This window comes from Typopeltis vanoorti, chromosome 5, assembly GCF_054136105.1.
Source record: "Typopeltis vanoorti isolate ZY-2024b chromosome 5, IOZ_Tvanoo_1.0, whole genome shotgun sequence".
In the NCBI taxonomy this organism is placed as follows: domain Eukaryota; kingdom Metazoa; phylum Arthropoda; class Arachnida; order Uropygi; family Thelyphonidae; genus Typopeltis; species Typopeltis vanoorti.
The window spans coordinates 114,283,679-114,309,715 of NC_143553.1; the positions used below are offsets into that span (position 1 = coordinate 114,283,679).

Here is a 26,037-nt window from a genome sequence, read left to right on the forward strand (position 1 = left end):
ACTTATTTACAGTAAGTGATCTGCGAAGTGAATAATCAAAAACTGCTCTAGAGATCAAACATGCAACGTTTTAAGGCCATTTGAGTCTCCAATAAGTAGAAGTTGTCTTCAAACCAGGCGATGACATTCTTTTACTATCTAAAGACACATCCATGTCTGCATTTAATTGATGCTTAGGTAGTCAACCAGACCTGTAAAACATTAAGTACAGAAATTTTTCTCTGGTTATATCTTCATAGTTGATCAAACTTTTCTGCGTATTTGTTTATTTCCTTTGGAGATAGCTTAGAACTGCGGGGTTACTAATTTTGCCAATTTTCTTGGCAGATATTCATTGGAAGGCCTGTAAAATAAAAACATATCAGTAGATCATCTTCGCCTTTTGGGCAAATGTCCAATGAGTTGACCGTAATGTGCATAAAATGTAATGTCGTAAAACATTTGTGTCCCAGTTTAGTTTACCAACATCTTGTTTTTTTGAAGTGCGAATTTTTATTTATTGTTTTCGATGGAATAGATTTTATGCGTATTGCTAAATGACTTCTCAGGGTTAGTGTTTCACTACGTTGGTAGCTGCCACACAAGTAAAGAAAGACGGCAGAAATAAATTAAAGGGGGGGAAAAAAGATTAATCTTCCATGTGATAGAAAATACGACAATCCCCAATAAAAACCCAAGAAATCTGCGCAATCGTTCACTATTTTTGTTGAAATCTGTTAACAAATTTTGTCGAGTTTTTTTCTGATGTTCCTGTGGAAGATTTAGTACTCCTGATGCAATTCTTCATTTATTTTTTCCTGTGGATATTTATTCATAATGACTACAGAGTAAAAGGGATCTGCTTTTGTCTTACCTATAATACCTGCACATGTAAGCATATTTACAGATCTTGTGTCGAATATTTTAATGTTAATCAAATGTTAAAGAAATAAAATGTTAGTCGGCGTTACCATTCTTTAAATGTCAATTTGTTGAACAGGAAAAAGACCCTAACTTCTCTCTCTCTCTCTCTCTCTCTCTCTCTCTCTCTCTCTAAAGAGTGGGTGCGTGTCCTTTTATCTTCTTTTCCATGTGCTGATTTTTATTTATTATTACACTATTGTTTCCTTCTTTCTCTTTTCATTCTACTTTTTTTCTGCATCCACCCTGGTTTGTACTTTTTATCTTATTCGTCCTCTTTTTTCTATCAGATCTACAATCAGACTATAATAGAACGTATGCAGTTTCTCAAATATCTTTATACATCATTATTTTAGACCGCATTCATCTCTGTCTTTCGCACTGATTTGTTTCTTTCTTTTTTTTTTTTTTCGTTCATGTTATTAAGAATTCTATTTTATGAGTTTATCTTTGTTCGTTTTGAACACGTCATTTGTCTTGATAAGCGTATATGGTAGAAAATGTAAACGTCTAATTTGACCTGAAATATAAAAACCACAACGTAATAGAATGAAAGAATCAAAACCAAACAACAACTTCATAAGAATTCTATTTCGTAGTACTTTTCTACTTCACACTCACACGAAATTCGGCTTCAGTTAAAATACGATTTCCTTTTAAACATGCACGAACCAAGATAATGAGCAACAGCACCAAATCCTCATTCAAGAATAATCTGAGCTATACAGTATCTTAGAAACCAGTTAGCGTGCTACGCAAGACATCTTAACGCAGATTCATGGTTCCTTCTATCCCTAATGTTTCGAGACTTTTCCTGTGCCTCTCATTATAGGCGACGTCCTCTACAATAAAGCTCGCCATAGGATATTCTATTAATATTAATCATCATTAAATACGAATTCGTCTAACACTCGGGCAGTCCCCCTCTCTTAAAGGTTAAAGGTCAACATTTAATGACGTACGCTTCCCTTTTCTGCATATCCGCTGTCATGCCACAGTAGAGAGGTTAGGGCGGGGAAAAATTGGCAGTTATCGCATGCCTGTATAATAAATTCATTTCTGTATATAATTGTTTGGCCGAGTATACTTCGGTGTGTGTGTATTTTTTTATTATTATTATTATCGTGATGTCTTTTTAAGCAAAAAAACTTTCATCTACATCGGTAATATCGCTTTCTCTGATTGGCTGGAATCAAATAGTATTCAAACAATAGACAATTATTAACAAAATAGAACTCGATATCCTTTGTTTTTTCAAATTATAATACATCTTCGATTATTAGTTGCAGCAATTATGTCATCACGAAACTAAACTACTGAAATTATTTTCTAAATTTAAATTTGATTTAGAAATTAAGTATACTTATTAAATTGGTGAATATTATGGATCCATCCATATTTTATAGCCAAGTATGAGAAAAACCTTAAAAATTAATTTAAAAATTTATTTTAACAGAGAATTATATGCTTATTAGAATTGTGACCTTTGTCATTTGCAATGGATATAATTATCATGTGTCATAAAATTTCAATGTTATTTTTAAGTTTCTTTCTATATTCGGCTATAAAATACAGATGGATCCATAATATTCTCCCGTTTATTAACTTACTTAATGCACCTTTATGAAAATTATAGAAAGGTATACATTCTGACACCTCTTTAGACAATTTACGCCAATATATCGTGAACCTTTTTGCATCCTACTATAGAACCATTATATATTCTTTGTTACCCCAGTAATCAGCATGTTCTTATTTATTCAAACCAGCCCGTAAGTTGTCATCTTTCTTACTACCAAATACCCTGTTCTTGTCATCTTTGTTACATTGGATAGACTAGACGTTCTGATACTATTAGAATCGAAGAACGTCAACATTATATAACATTTTTGGATTCTGAAGATTCAGGCCTTGCTTCCCATGCCATTGATACTAGACGCAGAGTTCACTGAAACTATACCAAGATGCTACACTACAGTAAGCTCAGATTTAATCGTCTATTTTTTTGAATCGTGGGAAGCCCTACGCCACCGTCTTAATCTTAATCGGACAGAGTGTATGCCTATTTCTAAGCTTCGGGAAGTGATTGCTGTTAATTCTTTATAATTTTAATATTATTATATATTTATTACTTTAAAATTAATTATACATCTATTCCCACGTCTCTGAACTCTACTAGTGTTTCCTCCTACATCTGCGACCGAGACACGTGACATTATACTGTATGACTCACTCTTGTATCCAGAATTTAAATATTGTTATCAGTTTTTCTGTCTTCCTGAAAGAAGCTCATGATATATTGAGCGAAATATATAGGAGTAATAAATTATATTTTGTTTTCTCTTACATGTGTGAAGGCGTTATTCAAAAAATATAGTATGTCTAACGTGAATTTTTTATTAAACAATTACATCTATATTATTATTAATATAATTAGTAACTTTTAAATGCATTTTACAATACATAAAACGATAATTAAAAAATAAATCACACACCTATTTAAGAATTTTATAGTTAAAATAGATATATTGTGTTAATTTTATTTATTTTGATAACGATTCGTCCTATAATCTTTATCTTAATATAATCTTAATAACATTATCTCTCGTCTTTTTGGCTAAGATCAAAGCGAGAAGTGTAGTATCTGTTCTGAGTTGCTAAGGTTGTTTTAGCGCTAGCAGCTTAGATATCTATATGGTTCCCGTTTGGAAACCTGGATATCATAAGCTGCTGGACTAAACCATTGTGTAGTATCTGTTCTGTCAACAGTACTTATAAGGTCTAGTAAAGACCAAAACCCCGGACTGTGGCAAAGACAAACTTGTTATTTCCAGAGGTGAGTGAAGTCTACCCATAGCACAGGCCTATCTGCTTGCAAATTCACTGCCCCCTCTGTACACCTTTGGTGTCAGAGGTCATAGCCGGCAGGCTCCACCCGCCAGTTACCAGTGGTGGATGTGTGCAAACAAGTACAGACCTAGAGGGTCTTCCTCACATTCCCCCCCAAAACAAAAAACAGTGCCACCGTCTCCTATAAGGTGAGGACTGCCCTACACTATAGGGAATATCTTTTCTGTGTAGAGGTTGTCTTATATAAAGCCACTTATATTTATTAGGTAGTATATTTATTAGGTAGTATTTACTTAAGATCCAGACATGTCTACCACTAAGAAATTAAACAGAGACCTCACGGTCAGATTTACATTTAAGAAAGCTTATCAACCTGACGCCATTGTACATCTTATAGGCGAAGATAATCTTAAGAATCTCAAAAGCATAAATTGCTGGGACTTCCACAAAGGACTATATGAGGTCACCTCTAAAACATATGACCTCAAAGATCAAAGATAAACTTATACAGAATGGAATCCTGTTAAAAGGTGAGATGTTTTTCCCCACTACCGTGGGCGGCAGTGGTGTGAAATTCGTCTACGTTAAAAAACTACCATCGGAAATAGATGACGAGACCCTAAAAAAAACTTTTGGAAATTACGTTTTAGCAGTAGTCCGCCCTACCTTCTCAAAATATCCACAAATTGAGCAAGGAGATAAAATGTATATTAAAATGAAACTGAATAAAAGTATTCCAAATTTTGTCAACATCAGTGGCTACACAGTCATGGTCAACTACTCAGGAATGACCAGGCTGTGTACTAGATGCCAATTAGAAGGTCATACTGCCAGAGACTGTTCCCTAAATAAATGTGGCAATTGTGCCAAATTTGGCCACTCACAAGTGACCTGTAAAGATCCTTGCAGTCAGTGTGGGAACTCCTCCCACTCTAAGTACCAGTGTCCCAAATTTAACACATCACTATTATCACTAGAAGAGTTTCCTGCATTACCTGTGATAAAACAAGATAGTATTCTCTATAAGTCAAATCAAGAACAAGCTCCCTCTAAGAGTCTCCCTTCGCGGGCAGAAGAAGAACCAATGCTATACATGATAGAGGAAGAGGAATTTCTTCCCTCTCTTAGTCCTTCTGCTATAGTTTCTTCCAAAGTCTCCACAGTTGAGGAAATCCTCTATAATAAGAGCGATATAGATACAGTTCCCCCTGTGGAAGAGAGTATTTCACCTTTAAGTGAATTGTCTATAGTGTCTTCAAAAGTCTCCACAGTTGAGGATACCCTCAATAATAAGAACGATATAGATCCAGACCATTCAGGGGAAGATGGTATTTCACCTTTAAAAGAATTGCCTAACTCTGTAAACACTAAAGAAGAACGTCAACTCCTACTCACCCAAGTTAACCTGCTTAAGGACATCATAAAGTCTGAAGATTGTTCTAACGTGACAGTTACTCAAATAAGTCCAAAAGATAAGAAAGTAGACTTGACCAAGCAATGCTTAGTATTGGTGGACGATTTGTCCTTGGATATCACTGATTTTGTTGGCCCTAAAAGATCCAGGTCTGTCAGTGGGGACACTGACATTTCCAAATGCCCTGAGCAAGTAAAAAAAAAGCACAAGAAAAAGGTAAAACACACGTCTTCTTAAGTTAAAGTTTTCACTATTCCAAAAGTTACTTAAGTCTTTTCTAAAGTTATTAAACTAATTTTCTTTTAAAATTTAAAAGTTAAATTCTCTTCAGTTAGCTCCTTGCTTAAATTTTATTTTTCCTTTTTTTTGCAAATGCCCCTGTTCTCTGGAGTGGCGGCAGCTGCATGCTCCTCCAGATTACAGGGTCGTTTTCCTCCTTTTGACTAGCAAGGACAGTCAATGAAGTGAAACACAGAGACTGTTAACCGCTAAAAGTTCTTTTAGTCATCTTTAATGTTTAGGCACAACCTACCTAATGGTTACTGCAACCTCGTGAAGGTGGTTTCTCGCCACCTCACGAAAATGCAAGTATAGGCAAAAACGTTAGTCAGAGGATCTTAGAATCCTCAAGAGTTTACCCACATCTCCAAAGAGCTGTTTAGCTCTTGAACAGAGATGATGACTGGGTAAAAATATCACCAAAGTGATCAACTAGTACTCGTCTGATCTCTAATACTAACATTATCAAGATGCAACAAGTGCTTGAGAATGATTCTGAACGCCCCGTGGTATGTTAGAAACAATCAACTTCATAGAGATACAAATATTCCCTAGATTTTCTCTTTTCTACAATCCTTAGCATCCAAGTTTTTCCTAAAGACGTCCACACACCCCAACGATTTGGTTTAGCAAGCTGCAGCATACGAGGCAACGGACATATTCCAATGTAAAAGACCAAAAGCTATTTTAACTGTAGCGATGCATAATCTCCATGCCCATTCAGGGCGAGCAAACTGCTCACAAATTTTACCTTCACTGTAACCACAACAGATAGCGGGGAATATGAAAATCATCTTGCTTCACCCCTAAAGACATAAATGTCAATTGTCAATCATTTTAAGCTGATTTCCTAAAAAAATCGTTATACCTTTGTTTTTTCTAACATAATGTTTAAATATCGTTATACCTTCGTTTTTTCTAAGATAATATTTAAAAGATTATAGCAACTAATTCTAGAATCTTATGGCTGAATGGATAATATGGCTACATCTACGTGAATCATAATGCTTAGGTATATATGCATGTAAAAAATAATTAACAATGCACTTTTACGTCGTTCGATGGATAAAAATCCATAAAATGGCTGAGGAATGTATCTAAGGTGAGATAAGTTAATGAATTATAAAACTGCTTAAAAGAGTGTCTAGTTATGGTCAGCTAAACTAATGAATTATCTCGCGTTAACGAACTTCGATGTGACAACGCTTCGTTTTAAGAAGAATCTCATATTAATGAGCATCCAGGTATGGAAAAATACTACTACTAATAATAAAAACAACTTAGGCTTACGTTCATATGCTTCGATAAGATTTATAATTGATTTATTTATAGAGCAAGCTTTAATTATATTTTAATTCCTTCTCCTGCAGTAAACTGAATCTCGCGCTTTGTTAGCTGGTCAACAATCAACTAGAGTATCTTAATTACTTTTCCTTAGACAATTTTCATCTTGGAAATAATGAGGAGTTTCGTCGAGCTCTCAAATTACTTACAGAACTAATAAAAACAACAACGAACGCAATTCTCATCTGAAATCATGCCTGTGATTTTGAGAATCATAAAATGAAGAAAGGGGTTGTTGTTCTGAAAATTACCAAAATCTCCATCCACGTTTGTTCTTTTTCCTTTTCTTTTTTTTTTCCGAATAAATATTAATTCTTCTAAGATGGTTCACGCATGTAATTTACATTTCATCCCATCTGCATTTACGTAGTTGGAAGAATGACCTCTTCTCAATGATTGGTGCGCGCGCATATATGGGCTTGGGGAGTTAGATTGAAAGAAATGTAAGAAAAACAGCGATATTTTGCTTCTTTTTATCGATCTTAAGTACAGCAAGACCTCGATATGCTAATTATTCAAGCAGTAGGAATAAAATAATTAACAGTATTTATCAGTTTCCACTTAAGTGAAGATGCGTCGTGTTATATGCGTGAGTGGGGTCCAGGACTAGCTAATGAAGTGATTTACAAATAATTATGCATTTTTCTCCAATTACAATCACTCAGACTAATCATCCAATAGATAGAGTACTGATATCTGGTAAAATATTTTCCATTTGCAATGAATTAGGATTTTTTTTTTTTTTTTTTTACAAAGCATAGACTTTAATTCTTCGGATAATAGTTTATATCCGCCAATTCCAAATTTTATATAATGACGCAGCCTCCGCAGTTCAGTCGGATTCGACGATGTCCTCTTTGGTTGAAAACACTTGAGTTCCTACTCGTCTAGGATTCAAAGAACCTTTTATCGTGACTTTTCAAATGAAGGTGAGTGAGCTGGTTCATAGGATCGAACACGCCCAACTGAGAGCTCTACTCGAATACTGTGCATCAGCAAAAATATTTCGTACTATTTTTGCTTCATTAAATAAGTCAGGTCTATCTCTCTCTCTCTCTCTCTCTCTCTCTCTCTCTCTAACTGTTTTGCCCCCCCCCCCAAAAAAGAGAAGAAGAATCCTAAAGTTTTACAGAAATATGGATTCAGACTACCAGTGTAAAAAGACGTCCTACGAATTTTCATTTCCTATATGAAAGGCATCTCTAAACATTTTCATGGATCCAACCATATCTTTCCCTTGAACATAAAATTTCAATCTGAAATCCAGTGTTTCGATCTTAAAAACAATTCTGCGTAACTAAAGGAGGTGGTTATTCGAAACAAGAAAGGAACATCACCTTTCTCATATGTGTCAGGCTCAGTAACCTATAACTGCGAACTTGGCTTTATAGAAACGTAATTAATGATCTAATAATAATCCTATCTGCATAGTGTACATGTCTGTAACTACGTGTGTATACTACGGCTAGTTTGTCTTGGAGAAAGCGAAGAAACGGTTCTTTGCTTCCTAGGACGAATTCGGACTCAGGTATGCCAACCAAATGACATCATCGTCACTGATTGCGCTACGAAGGCAAAAATTTACTATTTTTTTCATTTTAGTGCTATTGACAATAATCTCTTCCATCTGAACCCTCATCTTGCATATTATGTGGTTTTAACTGAAAGAATTAAAATCACCCTGTTTTTAATGATCCTGGTTGTCAGTGCATCAGCTTTGAAGATGTTAGTATACTGGCTAATGAAATATTCTTCTTTCACTACGCGTTATTCCCGTTTCCTATGCAGGGTTCGCGTGTTACTTAGATGCGACTTCTTGTTAGTACCTCTCAACCGCCCTGTCGCCTAGCCTGGTCGGTTGAGCGGTACTGAGAGGTAACAAGAACCTCTCAACCGGCTAACTTGGCTATGACTGAGGAAGATCCTCAAATTCCTCACGTCTTCGACGGGAATCGAACCTGGGACAGTCCTTCCCCAGTCATATGGTTGCGAAGCGCAAAGCCACTAGGCTAACCGCGTGGACCGGCTAATGAAATATTAGTATGAATAAATAAGTAATTTATCACTAATATTAAAGTCCGCATCTCGGTTCTGTTCAACTAAGTATTTATTATTATTATTATTATTTTAGTCTTCCACTGGGAGATTTAAGTCCATCTAGGATGGCAACGATAGGACACATTGGCCATGAAGGACCCAGTTCCTACTTTCTACCTGTGCAGAATATTTAACTTTTACCAAATTTATTCGAGATTTATATTTGTGAGAGAAAAACTAATTTCATGTCAACCCAATTAAGCGCATTGAAATTATTAATAAATTAAGAAGTTGTTATTCGGACAATACTTCGTTCTCTTTTTGGCAGATGGCGCTCCTCCTACAGCTTGAAAACCCTTAATTTATATGAAACGTTTTGTAGAATTTATTACGTAATTTGAAAAACATTACGTCATCTAAATTCGATTTAATATATCTTCTTATTTAGTTATAAAAGTTAAGAATACATGAGTGGTTCTTTTACTCACATTTAGCTATCAAAATCAACCCAAGGTAAAGTTTTCCTCCACAAAACAGACTTACGGACAGAAGGACTATATCGTTGCGAGGCATCAGCAGAAGCACCATCTTTTCAAACCGTAGAAGAGAGTAAAGAAATCAAAGTATACGGTGAGTAGATTTATTACACTCTCTGTGGGTTTATTATAATCGTATTAAATATTTAAAAAAAGAAATATGAAATTCAACGAACTTCCCTTTACTTTTATTTTATTATTGGTGGTTTTTTTTTTTTTTTTTTTACAGTGGAGAGCTATAAGAAAACTTTTATGACACCCTCAATTAATAGCGGTAGATTACAATAAATTATATTCGAAGGAACCGCTCAAAATAATATTACATTTGCGTTTCCTCTTACCATTTGTCATTTTTTACTGCATTGTGGCATTAAAGTGCCTCTCAACAGCATGTGTTCCATTCACTAATCAAATAAAAAAAAAATCGGATGTTATTTTGTAGCATGAATACAAAAAAAAAAAAAAAATTAATGTTTGCTTTGCCATTAATGACGTAACGTGACGCTTTGCGTGCCATCTAATGTAATGTTACTCTTTCTGACGTTGCAGTCTCGCGCCAGCTCAATGCAAGGCATTGTTGGATTTCAAACAATTTTGTGTAAATTTGCCTCTTGCTTAGGAATGCAATTTTATTTATTTCTATGAGAATGAACCAAAACAACTAAACTTATGACAAGAAAGAAAATAAAAGTAATTATTTTTATTCATGTGATATTATGGAAGAAATGGAAATCTACACTGCTTGCAAAAAGTATTAGGCACCATTGGTCTTTTTTTTTTGTTTTTTACTAAAGAAAATTAATTAATTAATAAAAAAAACAACTGATTAATATTGCTTTATTACTAGACAACAACGTAAAGTTTAACTTTTACAACTAGCTTGATGAAACCTTTTTCGGACTAACTAAGACGTGTTTATCTTCCTTGAAATGGTTACAACAACAAAAACAATTCCCCATACCTCATTCATCTTTACAATATCGTCACGAAATGTAGCCTCATATCTCATTCAACCCATAAATATACGTTCGCATGAGATCTCGTTATTAAAGCTAAATAACACGCAAAGATGTCACAGTAGGGTGGATGTTGCGTGAGGAAAGGCAATAAAGGATCAGCACGTGGCTTAACAAGGAGTTGTGTTGCTAAGCGACCGAAGACCGGTGGCATAGGGGCAACGATTTCCTCTTGATGAAGAAATGCAGTAGTACACATCCTTGAGTAGACAAGGTCTGTGTACTTTACACACTTGGAAAGTGACTGCAAAGATCACGTGCTGGTAACTGCAATTACTAGTCGTTTACGGAATTATCCGCTGATGGTACTATTAGCAAGTGGCATCCGACATAACATTTTCTTTAACCAAAATTCACGCCCTAAGCAACTAATATAGAAGGTGATTTTCTGGATTCAATTCATCCTTTCTGAGTTGGAGTTCTTCCCCCGCTGCTATTGAACTATTTTTTATTTAAATTTCCTCGTAAAGGTAGAAAGATTAGCCTGTGGATCATACTATACACAGACTAATTACTACAAATGAGGGAATTTAAAATATTAAACAATGACGTAACAAACACAAGAATGGTAAGAAATTTCGCTATTCATAATGCACACACACACACACACACACACGTGTAGAAGAATCTCCCAAATCTGACTGTGAAAAGGTTCTTACAATGGCATTACGTCGTATTTTAGAGACGTAAAAGAAGTTGCTAAAAACATTTTTAGCTTACTGGCAAGTTACATTAAAGAATGTTTTAAAACACCGTCACTATTTGATAACTGACAGATGCCATCGTGCGCTGCAGTTCTGAAGGATAAGCACAAGTTTCAGATTCAAATTTCCATAAAAGTCAAGCTAGTTAGGGGAAAAAAAATAGCAAAAAACTTTCCCTTTGGCTATCGGCAAAGTTAGAGATGCGCGGATTTTTTTTTTTTTCAAGTTAGAAGCTCTCTTTTGACAAACATCTTGTGATTACAAAATACAAGAAAAAATAAAAAATCATGTATACTACTGTATATCATGAATAACGCTACAATGTAATATCATAAGTCTATGCTGTAGATCAACAGTACCGCGATTTTATTTCTAGCCTAATATTAGCTTTATTTTTTTTCCTTTCGTACTTGATTTAAATTTCGTATTTTGGATTGAAATTTGGAGTCGCTTTTAAAATTTTTAGATTTTTTTTTTTTTTTTGTAGTTGAGTAACTTACATAACGAAAGTTACATTCTTATGACACATCACAACTGCTCCATAGAAAATAAATATAGTTTATATTTATAAGCTACAAAAGCGGGTCAGGTTTCATTAACATTAAAAATTTTTAAAATCAAGGAAGCAATGGTATCTATTGACACCATTTCTATAAGGCAAACAGATATACCTCTAGAGCCCTTTCCTTTCGTGTTACACGGTGATGTGATCAGCATTCATTTTACACAAACTATAGACTCCACAACCGTGTTATAAATAATTATTTAATTTCCCGACGTTTCGACCATAATATCAAGGTCATCATCTGGAGTATACACACATATATACAGAGACAAGCTAAAATACATTTCACACAGTATACAGAATAGACAATGATTTGATCAACGGTTATTTTACTGGCCTGACCTCTAATGAAAATAAAATAATTTAAAAAAACATTGTCTCTGTATATATGTGTGTATACTCCAGATGATGACTTTGATATGAAGGGCGAAACGTCGGGAAATTAAAATAATTATTTATAACACGGTTGTAAAGTCCATAATTTGTGTAAATTGGATACCTCTAGAGCCAGTTACTTTATCATTGGCATTTGGGAGGAACAAACTTAGACTTCGAAAGATGTGTCATCATAGGATATCATATCAGTGGTTTATCTATTTGCCAATGACATTAGTAAACGACTACATCACCCGAATAACCAAATAGTATCCAAAAGAGTACTATAGTCTACAGAGATTACGAGTTACTAATTCTATTACACCACAACGTGTGGTTGCTTCAGAAATCAGATGCATTAAAAAAAATAATAATAATAAATAAATTAACGCCACCCACCAAAGATTGATAATCTATAGATTATCAATCTATAATTGTTCTATAGATTGATAATCTATAGAACAATTATTACTGTAAATAATCCAGGAGAGGAAGGGTGATCCTGAATATTACACTTCTAAGAACAAATAATGTACTTTTTCAAGACATTCGAGGACAATAAATTCGTTGAAGAGTGAAGATGCTACCCACTTAGACAACTATTCCGGCAATAAGCCAAACATCAAACCATGGCAATCAATAGAGCAAACTGTAGTGGTGTAAAGAACATCTATAGTTCGTAAAAAAAAAGATTGGAAATCCCTGATAATAAACAAAACATTCACGTTACACCCTCTATCGATCAAATGGGCGAGTGTAGGCGTGAACAGATGTCAGGGATGGGGGTGTGGGAACTCATTGTGCCCGAGTACATCACAACGTTGATGTTTGATGGTACTGATGTAATGGTTTGAAGTTATTTCTACTACTATGAACTCAGACCTTTCGTTTGTAATGCTTGGAAGTATGATTGTCAATGAAAATGCAACACTTGTGCATAATGCGATGCTTCTTGCATTGTAAAGTTTTATGGAACAGATTCATTTCTCTTTCAACATGATGGGGTGCCCTGTGCTCACACTGCAAGTACTGTTGCGATGATTTGAGTAAATTAATGTGCAAAAACTTCAGTAATCTATACAGAATTCTGATCCTCAACCCAATAGAACATATTAGGAATGAAACAACAGGTGTGGACAAGGCATCCAAATGGACGTGGACTGGCTATCGTCTTGAAGGAATTGTATTTTCCCGATAGAGTTATGCCCACAAGAGTGTATAATTTGAAAAGAGTATAATTATCAAGGTGTAAAATTATTGGAAAAAAAAAGTATAATGGCTAATTATTTTCCACGGATGACTACAGATGACTTCCATTCGTTATAACTACATATGAGTTTTATAATAATAATAATAATTAATTAAGAGGCTTTTAAAGCTATGTAACGTAAGACTCGAATGATTAAAATAACTTCGTGTAACTGCTTAGAAGGTTAAGTAGCTCACTTTATACTAACTGAAATCTTTTTAACTAAAAGAAAACGCAGAAACCTTTTTAGTTTTCTTATCGCGAGGTGCAAGTGCTTTTTTTTGTCTGCTTTTTCTAACAAATGCGTCTTGCATCTTTTATGCTAGTATCGACCTACCAAGATACTTCCAATCATTATGATTGATATCACGCGCGAAAAAGCTGTTAGAGTGTAGAGTTGCGGTTTAACAACCCCCCCCCCCTCGTTCACTCCCTTCCCCCTTTCCGTCTCAAGGGTGAAAAGAAGTTGAAATTTTCTTTCTAAGACTCGATATATTTCTTATGACAAACACCATTTATCCGTAATTGATCCTCTTGTACGGCAATGATATACGCCATCTAGCGACATCTGAAGAGATTAACTAACTTAGTGAAAGAAGCGACATAATCGCCAGCTTCGACGAGGTAATACTGATTTATGGCCAGGAAGCCATTTCGAGAATGAAGCGATTCTTGACCCTCTAAATAACTTCTCGCATTCTCGTTCGGTGTCTTTAAGAGTCTTCTTTCCAGGCGCTGATAATAATTTAATTATTCCGCAGAATTGTGTGCGTATTATGTTGCATGATTTAGTTGGGGCAATCATTTTTCTGTCAAGATATTTTTCATTCTCTTTTCAGTGAAGCTCGGATTTTCAATGCGTCTTCCTTGTATTAAATTCTTTATTCGCTCTTTTTTTTTATGTTGTTGTTGATGTCATTTGCGTTGATTGGCGAAAGCTTCCACGTACGTTTGGTAATATGTAAAATGATACTTTCAATATTTCATCACTCTACTGAAAACAATCGCTTGCTTATTAGGAAATCTGAACTGTCATAAAAGAGTCCACGTGTCGTCTCTTTGGAGCAGTGTTTGTGGATTTTTTAAACATGACTTCTATGCAGGAAAGGTAGAAAACCTAGTAGTGTGTTAACACCGTCAGTGGGCTACCAGATAATTCCTTTTTTTTTCCCCCTAAAACATATAGACCAAACACGGAACTTTTATTTCTTGCTACTTCAGACCCTTAGAGAAAAAGCAGACGAGAATGCGTAAAAATACGGCCCTGTGCTGTTTTATGAAGCACACAACTAAACGAAATATCAATAATATGACAACTATTCAATAAAATTACACTTTTGGGGGGAGGAAGTCCGATAGGATTAATAAAAATATGTAAAGCACCCTAAAAAAATCTAAACAGCTCCATCATTAGTTTCTTGAGGGGCGGCATCCATAGTTAATTCTACGCATTTGAATTTCAATTATAAAATAAACTGGATTTAGAAAGATAATGTCTTTAAGTTCTGTTCTCAATCGTTTCCGACCGTAGGTGACTTTGTAGGAATTGCTCACAAAGTATTCCTGAGGAGATGTTCAGATTTTTACAGGGTAGTTCACCACTTTCCCCAACCCATCAGTTTTATCAGGGCCGGCATATTGCTGGACGTATTCATGACTGTAATTCATGTGTGTTCACGTGGCCGGTTTGTCTGTTCTGGGGAACGAAAAAACCCGAGTTTCCGGGTGAAAAAAAACCCTACCTCCGTAAGTGACTAGCTAACTCACATTTAGTCGAAAGAGACCAAATAAAAGTTCCTCGGTCACTGAAGGGAATCGAACCCAGGTCTTTCCGACTAAAGGGCGTCGGCTATACTGGCTGAGCTATGGAGATTCTCTTCAATGCAGTTCTTGTTTAAAACTGAAACAATTGTTTGTAATCTGAATAGAGAAATAAGTGCTCTGTGTGTGTGTGTGTGTGTGTGTGTGTGTGTGTGTGTGTGTGTGTGTGTGTGTGTGTGTGTGTGTGTGTGTGTGCGCGCGTGCACTTTTCTTTGTTTTTGTCGTGTCTTCCTATTCCCTCCTCTGTCTCTCACATACTCTCTCATGTACATGTATATATATATATTTCATTTTCACCTTTTACCTACTTTGAATGATTCTATCTATCTATCCATATATCATATTTTTCCTTCGGAGTTTTATAATGTTTCCCGCCATTCAAAAGCACTATCGTACTCTCATCTTGAATCCCTTCAGTAATCGTTTCATTTCCGCATTGCAAATTTCTAAAAATGGTTCTTGATGAAACGTATTTTATTTCTTCGTTCGTTCGTTCCACTATGGATCTTTTACCAATGCTAATCACCAAATAAAGAGGGGGGGGGGGGGAATTTGAGGAGTCGTACGGCGCCACAAGCCGCCACGTGATTAAAGATCGTCTAGTCTTTCGTTTCGATTTTCTTCGTTCTCATCAACGGTCAATAAGCGTCTACAAGAAAGTTTTTAAATTTCAAGAGCATTTGCAGTGACCGCAGGATGTTGATCAACATTCCACGGGCGTGCAGAAACACGTTAATGGCCGTTAATTGAACCCCCCCCCTTAATAACGGGGCTTGTTTTAAAAACAAGGAGGGAAGAGACTTCCGACATAACGAGCACAATCAGTTTTCAGAAACTCTAAAGGAGGGAGACTCCTCCCCTTCGAGTGATACACTCAGGAATGTTTTCAAAATCCTTTACTGTAAACGCAGTCGGAAACCTCTTTGCTTGAAAACTCCCTCAAGGTAAACATTAGCTGTAAACGTGGACCGATATTTCTACTCGAATTTTAATCTTTCATATCTGATGTGCAGAACAGTTTTGAATGGTGAGTGTTTATGCCGACCGAAAAGCAATGGATCGCGCCTAGGAGAGATCGCTGGAATTTTTATATGTTTCTTAGATGATGTCTTCAACTGTGGTGTGCGTCTTCGTACAGGATTAAATCTGCCGATAAAGCAAGAGGGGTCACTCCTGTAACTGATAGCATCTCTGTTGGTAATATTTAAATTTTCTATATACAAAGTTTTCATAAATTTAGTTTTAAAATAAACATTTATTTACGTAGGAGCAACTGTGTATTCTCCATTTTTTTTTTTTTTTAATTTTTAGAAATTGTTTTCTCTGGCATACGAGTATCCTCTACTTGGAGAAACTAATGGATCAACACAGATGATTGAACTGAACCGATCCATGTATTTTTGGTTACTCTAAAAGTCCGGCATTGTTACGCTAGTGCATTCGTATGAAACATGTTCGAATCCCATCTGTGACGTGAGAACCTTTATCAGATTTTTTATTTTTTTTTACTCTTATTTACTTTTTTTTTTTTTTTTTTTTTGTCACCCAAAACAGGTAATCCGGCCTCGCGAACACAGATCTACAGTCATGAACACTTACCCATTGGAGGTACAGTAGAGGGGGTAGCGTGTCGGCTGCATTATTTCACCCGTCCTAAGAAACGGATGGGTTCAAAAAGAAGAATTTAACCTTGATAACAATAAACGGAGCCTCCGTCGCTCAGTCGGTATAGACGAAGCCCTTTGGTCGGAAAGACCTGGGTTCGATTCCCGTCCATGATATGAGGAACCTTTATCTGGTCTCTTTCGACTAAAGGTGAGTTAGCCGGTCTCATACGGAGGTGGAGGGTTTTTCTTCCGCTAACTCGAGTTAACTCGGTTTGCCTATTTTTCATTCTTCAAAACAGGCAAACCGGTCCCGTGAACACACACACACACACACACACACACGGCTATAGTCATCAATACAAGCAAGGAAGGCAACAGGAAACCACCTTGCTTATAATAATCTTTCTCTTAAACAATAAAAGGAATAGATACATTGTTTAAAAGCACTTATTCCCTCCCCCACACCCGTGGGTTTATAAATCTCGCATGGTACGCAAACAAGAGTCCAACACCTTATGCGACTTCAGAATACTATTAAGCTGCAGTATTATTTCATGGTATGCCTATATCGACTGCATTTACCAGTCCGCTACTAACCCTAAAGTGAAATTGCTATCTGCAGCTGGGGCTATGATGAAATGACGTCAATTAACACCAAGGCCCGAACTGGCAATCAGAGTTAGGACCGAAGTCGATGGATGACTCACAATTAGGATTCCTGAGCGGAATAAAACCACATTAAGACATCCCTCGACCATCAAGGTAATTACAGAGATAGCAGACAATCCCCCCGCTCTCCCCTTGATGTCCCCCCCAAAAAAATCTCTCTCTCCCCTACAGTTCTTTCCCCTGCATGAGGTGTAACATTGAAGACAGCTTGGTTTTTTTCTGTAAACTCATAAGAAAGTGACTTTTCAAAAGACTCATCGCATCCAGCCTTAGCTTGTTCGAGAACCATCGAAAGACAAAGAAAACATTTATTCATCCTCCTACGAAGGCTTCACAATTGCCTTTATTAACGCCACAATGAGAAATGTCACTCCCTTTCGCCTCCCTCGTGCAAGAAAGCTCACATTGTTCACGGTTGAATCGCACAACACGACGAACATCGATCGTCTGCAGGTGACTTGAAATCTCAAACTCGACTCAACTGAACTCCCCCCCTCGTCCTCTCTCTCTCTCTCTCTCTCTCTTTTCCCCACCCTCTTTCGCTCCCTTCACAGCAACCCTTTCAAATATGAAAGAAGGCTTTCTCCAATTTACGCACCGATAACCCTGTTTCCGTTGATCTTTACTAGCTGTAATGTGCAAAGCGATACATGCGTTATAATTCTCTTTTACGTACGCATAGACGAGTTGCTAGTGCTGCCCTCTACACACTTCTGAAGTGTTTAAAACTGCAGTAAATTAATAATTTTTTTATTGCTATTGAAAATTGGAATCAGGAAGTGAAATCTGCAGGTTTTTTTTCCTGAACTAGTGAGTAAAATTAACAAACAAATCAGAGGGATGTAATTGAAATTAAAATGTAATAATCAAATGTACGAACTTTTCTTTTAAGTTACTTAGTAACTTATTAACATTAAGAACTGTTTGATGTTTACTAACCAAGTATAATTTTCGGTATTTGTGTAAAATAAAGATGACTTTACTAACGTAGAAGATGTTCCTTACAGAAATAAAGCTAAAAGGATCTAATTAATTACTATCATATAATTTTAACTGTATGTTCTTGTACTGAATTTTAATAAGGCCTTTGGGTATTAAATTGCATCAAAATCTCTCAAAGAGTTAATTATTTTTCCATCTGTGAGCTGGACACAGATGATTAAGCAAAAACAAGGTATCCACATTAGGCATTCCATGTACTGTATAGAAAGCTTAAAATATACATTTTGTTAGCACAGTACAAACAAATTGTTTTAATATCTATTTGGTTTTTATTTTGTCATTTTAAAACATATCTCTAGGGTCAGTTGCATTTAATGGAACATAAGCCAGTTTAACACTTAAGAGAATTTGTTGTTGCTATGGAAACATGACGTCACAGTTATTTGAGTTGTCAAACAAAACTGTTCTGTTATACGAGGAACTGTTTTGACTGCTGTTTGGATTCTGGTGTGTAATGGTGAATCTAAGTCTCATCCAGAGTAATAAATCGACGCACAAAATCAGTTTTATTCTTGTAAAAATGCACCAAGCATTGTTCAGAGATTTTCATGCGCTATTGATCTGCTTTGAGCAAGCGTGGCACCCATCTTGCGCAAAACTTTTTCATTTGCAATTCGTCAGGCAAAATATATCCTACACGTTCTTTTGAAATGCCTATAGGCTCAGCAATTTCACGCACTTTGACTCGCCAACATCCAACACCATATCGTGCACTTGATCAATGATTTCTGGTGTTTTTGCACTTTTTGGACGTCCTTCACGTGGATCATCATCAAGGCTGGTACGACCACGTTTAAACTCGGCAGCCCATTTCTTAATTGTCGAAAACGAAGGAGAAGAGTGCCCATTAACTTTTACGAACTTGGAATGAAATTCTTTTGGCGTTAAATTTTCTTTTACAAAGAATTTTATAACCGCACGATACGCAATTTTATCCATTTCAAGGGATACAGACAACACTCTTGCCTCAGAAAGCTGTATAAAACAAACTACTAGATAGAATGATTTACAATTTCACATCGATGCTTATGACAGATGTACCAACTTAGAAAAAAAAAATCTTACCGATAGTGTTGCCAACTATGGTCCAGGCCGAGAACTTTTCAGACCACTCTCGTATATAAAGAGAGATTGCTGCTATTCTGTTCAGGTTTGATTCCCAAACTGATAACTAGCCATTGATTAAATCCAACTTCCCATAGGAAATTTACTTAGATCCTAAGAGGAAAGTGGTTAGGGAAAAAGTGAATGATCATAGCTCAACATTTTATATCATTAAGAAAAAGAATTTTTTATAATAAATAGTGTTTTTAAGAGAAGAATGGGCCATTATTACTTCTCTCCGGAGCTACTAATTAGGAATATAAAAATCGAATTTTTAAATTAAGATTAATCCGCTAATAAATACTGATCTTAATTCGTTTCAAAATTAATCCAATAATGTCTTTTTATCTTCATCATTTCTTTTCTCTTCCAAATAATGGATACGACACTTTTTCATTCCTCGTAGGATTCTTGCTAATCAGTCCTTTATTTTTAAGAACGCTCCTTTTCCCATCCGCCCATCCCAACATGTGCTGTATAAAGCTAAAGCAAGTATAGACAGCTTGCTACTTAATTAAATTAGTTTAATCTGCATTTAATTAATTGTAGTGTTTTTTTACTACTTCGATTTTTGTCATTGCCTGCTGCTTCTTTATTAGCGAATTACAAACAAGCAAAATCCCCATTCATTATAGTTGTTTACAGAGAGCTGATGTAGTAATCAAGCTGTTGTACACACGTTTTAATTTGCTCCACTGATGTGTTGGAACACATTAATTTGCTTTTTAGCTTATGTCACTTTCAGGTAGATATGGTGGCGCATTGTTGCTTTTTTTTTTACTTTTTTTTTAATTATGCTCGTGACCGAAATAAAAGACATAAGCTCTACTACAAGTTTAAATCCAATTCTCAACAATGAATTTTAATACACGTGATTTTCTTTTTGTTAGTTTCATACACGCAGTATGAAATTAACAAAAAACATGTAATTTTCTAGGATTATCGTTAATTCTAATTTTGTTTTGTTTTAACTATGCGTCAATATTTTTTTTGCAAGTTTCAATACTTCATTTTGCATGCCTAAAGCCGCGTAAGAATTGAAAGTAATTAGAAATAGGAGTAACCTATTTTTACCTGTAAAAATAAAGAGAGAAAAAAATAATTTAAATAATATTTGGTATAATCGACTTACTTAGTTTTTTTATTATGATTACTCTTCTTTGAGTACACGAATTTATGCTGATTTACATTCAGTCATGCTGCTATTCATTTAATGAATAAGAAAAATGTGTAAGTTTACGATATTTATTCAACATACGAAAGCATAACTGTGGAGCTAAAAGACATTTTGTTTCGTTAAGAATATGCATAACTTCTTACCTTCATTTCTTAGCTACATAAATACACACATTTTCTGTTTTCTCATGTATACAATCTGTCCACTTCCGCCATAATTTTTTCACGCACATCATACTTCACTCTACGAACGAACGAAAAAAACTCAAATGAAACACAACTACACGATAGGTTAATGGTCTCATGCAGTTCCGCACTTGTCAAGAATTGTTGCAGCCGCATGCGACTCGGCACGATATAAATCCATTACACACTCGGAGAATAGTGAGATTACCATAACAGCCATCATGCAGGGGAGAAAAGCAAAATGGAGTTGAAATGTGGAGAAATTAGGATGTTGGATTAATGTGACACTTTACAGTAATGGTTTGCTGCGGTTTAGCCACACCCCTTAATATATAAAACGTGTAAAATAAAGCGAACACTTCTCGGAGAGAGAAAGCAGAGAAATATTTATCCAATGACGTCACTGAAATGGGTAAGGAAAAAAACCGGAAATGGTGCGAACAATAATGATTACAGGAAAAAAAAAAAAATTCTGACGGGAATCTAAATAGTTAAGTGAATATGTAATCTAAGAAGATAATCCTAATGCATGCAGTTAAATTAGATAATATTTTGTTATCTATCATCTTAATGGTGTAAATTATATAAATACATGTCTTGGTATATAATTAAAAAGATAAAGTAACCGAGAAAGTATAGCCAGATAATCTTATATAGAAAACACACAATTATCGAAAAGATAATGATCAAAGATTGTCAAAAGATAATTATCAATACTATAATTATGACGTTATTTCGATAAGATCAAAGAATATCGAAACACATGAGTATGTGAATAAAAGACCATTACAGGAGGGCTATAATTAAGTGATCTTTAAGAACCTTGTCGTGTTTATGCAGTTCGTTCACAAAGGGTTGTGGGGAGGAGAGTAGTGTGACCATTAATTAAAGGAGGGTTTCTATTTAATCCTTTTAAATATATGTCCAATATACCTGATATACGAGAGCCTCCGTAGCTCAGTACTGATTGGAAAGACCTAGGTTCGATTCCTTTTGTACAGGACACGAAGTATGGTTACAAAGACTTTTCAATGGTAGTTGAGTTAGTCGGCCTCACACTTTCTTAGCGGTAATTCTAAACCATCCAGTCCAACTCTGATGTACGGATGCTTTCTAAAAAACACTCTTGTTATTATTCTTCTCTTATTCAATTTCCTTGAATACATCTCACAGTTTCAAAAATACCGAGATTCCTTCAGACTGTTGATCTATAGGCAGATTCCCAGTTGTTTATGCCCGATGTTACATTTCTTCTTATTTGATCCGAGGTTATCTTTAAATCTCTCCCTTCTTTTTGTTTTTTTTTTTCCTTTATTCTTTCCTTCGTTCGCTTCACAAAAGAGAAGACGATCGGTTTCTGCCATACGGTTCACGATTATTTAAAAAGTACATATCACAACATGCGAGATTTGTGGGAAGACAACGACTGCTAGCATTTTCAATTATTATTATTGTTGTTGTTGTTAGACACAGTTGAAAAGCTGACACTCGTGAACCAATTATACACACACGCACACATTTTCGGAGAATAATGAAACATATATTGGCAACAGGACACAAGAAGGACTTATCTTTCCGATGAAAACAATGACGTCACATCCTTCTTAGTCGACAACAGACAAATTCAGGTATTTTACTATGTTTTGATAGTATAACGTATTTGCAACTAATAGCATTTTGACGAAATTATCAACGTCTGGAAAACTCTTTTCCACTAGAGCGATAACCTGGATTTTGAATATTCGTAAAGGATCAGTGTATGGCATGTATAACATCTTATTGGTTGTGAAAATCTGTTCTACGAAAAATTCTTTCATTTTAGTGAAGAGGTCAAACTAATAATGGATATATACGGTAGAGGAGTAGAGAGAAAGAATTCCCCAATATTTCGCAATCGATCGTTTTAGATGTCTCTTGACATGTCATATTGATGTGCTCATTATCATACAGCTCAAAAAAGGGGCAGGTTTGTTAATAATGTTAAGGGGTCACGAGCGGTAATTAAGCTGCATTCAATTACAACTATCATTCCCTAAGTCCAGGTTTCTGCTTAATCATCAATAAGCAGCAGTCCCCCCCCCCCTCCGAATCCAATTCTCGGTAACTTAGATCATATAATTAGTATCCCCCCCCCCCCTTCATTCAATCAATTTATAGCCAGGGACACTTTATAAATGGACCCATCGCACTCCTTGACATTGATGGCTGTTTCTCTTTTTTTTAGTCTATTCTTTCATTTGAAAGTCTTTATTTGAAGACTTTCAAATGAAGAAGAGTTAAGTGATCTCTTAGAGTGATGACAAAGTTTTTTTTTTTTTTTTCGTTTCGAATGAAAAAGAAGGATTTCCCTTAGAATGGAAAAACTTCGTCATCACTATAAGAGATCACTTAACTCTTCTTCATTTGAAAGTCTTTTGATTTCATTTTAATGTTCTCATATCATTAACCGAATTCTAACCTTTCCGACCAAAAAAATGCGCGCATTGCTTTGTTCTTCCAAATGTGATGAGCCTGTGAAGTTCAGATTATTTATTGACGAAGTTCCTTCTTTGGTAAGAGCAAGGTTGGTTTGAATCCCGCTTAATAAGCGGAAAAAAACTTCAGAAGTTGTATTTGTTTTTTTTTTTTCATTCATCTGAAGCCGATCTCATGCGAAGGTGGAAGACTTTTGGGAACTATTACTTCATGCTGCAGAAAACGGCCAGACAAATAGGTCAAAGGACACAAGGGCCTCGTGTCTTAGTTGTATCGGTTGTAATTCCATCACGATCACAATCCGACTTCACTAAGGAAGCACTCAAAATATGAATTGTCCTGCAACATATTTGCGTAGACGCAGATATGAGCAAAAGATATACTTGGTTTAGTGCAATCTGAACAGTATAATAAAGAATCCCCCTCACAACCCAAAAGCTTTAGGAAATAATCATAAACCATTACGAGATGTATGTGCCAGATTATCGAGAGTGCTCCGTTTCTAATCTTTCAATCTGTCACTCCGCAGGGTTCTCAGACCAGACATACATAAATTAAAAATAAATAAATAAATCCTTTAAGGCCTTTTATTTGCAAATAGAGTAGACTAGGCTAGGCATATATTCGGTAATATAATTGCAATCCTGAACCCATATTAGTGAACCAGGATATAGTCATTCTTCTACATTCATTCATTCATTCATTCAGATATCTCCCCCTCTTAAAGTCAGAAATGTTGCTCTGCACAGATTGATGCACACCGCTGCTTCCCTAAACATATTACAAACGCCTTTTTTTTTAAAAAAAAAAAAAAGAAGAATTTCCTAATCGTTAAACTAAATAACATAAAAAAAAAACATTTCAGCGACTTGCTAATGTCCTCATAAGGGAATCTTTCTCTCGATTACAATACAATAAGGAATTCTTTCCTTGAAATCATGACTGCATATTTGATCGTTGCTTAACAAAACATTAAAGATTGTGATGAAATTTGAACAACATAAATCAATTATTATAAAAATCAAGTGGATATTAGATCCAGCATTATTTCAAAGCCGAATGTAGAAACTATGAGTTTCGTAAAAATAAGTTGACTAGAGAACTTATGGGAATACGCCCGCCGGCATTTACGAGTCGTCCTGGCAGACCACTTTAGAAAACAAGCACGCTGCCCAGGCATCCATATATTCGCTTTCTAATTTGGTCCATTTACACCAAATACACCTCTCCGATGTTTCAAGTTCCTTAGTATTGAAAGGAGTTTTTGCTCTCTTAAGGTTTCTGCCTGGTCTCTGAAGAGAACCAACCAATTCGAAACAGCTGTCAGGCCAATGAAACCTTAAAAAAATGGACCAAATTAGAAAGCGAGTATATGAACTCCTGGGCAGCGTGCATGTGCAAAATAGTCTGCGCTAGGACGACTCGCAAATGCCGGCGGGCGTATTCCCGTAAGCTCGCTGGTCACAATCCGTTTAACACTTTCATTGCCAAGCTGAAAATTGGAATTTCGTGTGGTGGCCAAATTTTTTTATATTTTTTTATTTAGTTAGCGACGTCCACGCGATAACGCGTGATCGGCCGCTTGGTGAGAACTCGCATCGCGTGATCGCGCGATATCGTTCATTGCCAAGCTGAAAATTGGAATTTCGTGTGGTGGCCAAATTTTTTTTATTTTTTTATTTAGTTAACGACGTCCACGCGATAACGTGTGATCGGGCCGTTTGGTGAGAACTCGCGTCGCGCGATATCGCGTGATTGGCAATGAACATGTTAATCTTTTGTTACATTCGGCTTTGAAATAATGCTGGTAATATCCACTTGATTTTTATCATTTTTGCATCGCCGAAGTGAAGCCTTTTGGCACTTTATTTTGATAAATCAATTAATTAATCGCCAAGTTAAAGAGGTACAGGAATGCCAACTAAGAAGCTACAGAAAGTTTTGGTTTTCCAGTGTTAATCTAAATGTAAAAACAGACGCGTGCAATCTTCTAAGAAAAGTCCTTGATAATTATATTCTTCGTTCTTTTGTAGCATGTGTTACATTTTTCTTTGATAACTTCTTCTAGCGGGAATTCAATAAGAATAATAGACTTTTTCATTCAGTCAAAAATATTGTTGGTTTTTAAGAATCGCCAAAATTGGTTATGATATTCTTTATTTACTAATCATCTTGTGTAAAAAATATCCCAGGAGAAACCTAAAAAAAAAATGAGGGATTCTAACACCTCGGTCATACAGGACATCTGAAAGAAGATCATCTGGTTATGTATATTGTTGTGTTGTTAGTCAGTACTTTCAAAACAAGTATTTGCACAAGAAATCACAATATCTACGTGGCTTTAATATCCTTAAAACATCTCTTTGGAGGATGCATGCAAACGCATTATCATTCGTACCATTTTCAAAAATATACCTGATGAGGCGCATTACGAGTCTTTGAATGCCCTCATATCCTTATATACACTATTTGCCTGTGCAGCAACGGTTACTTCAATGTCAACTGAATGACACTGAAGTAACCGTTGCAACCCAAAATTCATTACCGGCATCATATAAGTTCTGGTGAAAATCTTCATAGAACTCTTGAAATTAATTAATCAACACCGATTTTAGGAAAAAATGATGTGGTCGTGATGAAGAATTTATTTCTTGATGACGGACCTTTTAGAGAATGTGCCTTCAACTGAGGTGAAAATGATGTTTCAATGATGAAGTTCCACTGCATT

General features: G+C 35.6%; 1 protein-coding gene across 1 annotated transcript in view; it reads left to right on the top strand.

Moving 5' to 3' along the window:
* Positions 1-26,037, top strand: part of LOC150106738 (synaptogenesis protein syg-2-like) — a 393,852-nt gene that overhangs the window by 134,671 nt on the left and 233,144 nt on the right. Inside the window, exon 3 of the mRNA XM_090392677.1 lies at positions 9,319-9,454. Coding sequence (XP_090248803.1) covers positions 9,319-9,454 — 136 coding nt within the window. The remainder of the gene's footprint in view (positions 1-9,318; positions 9,455-26,037) is intronic.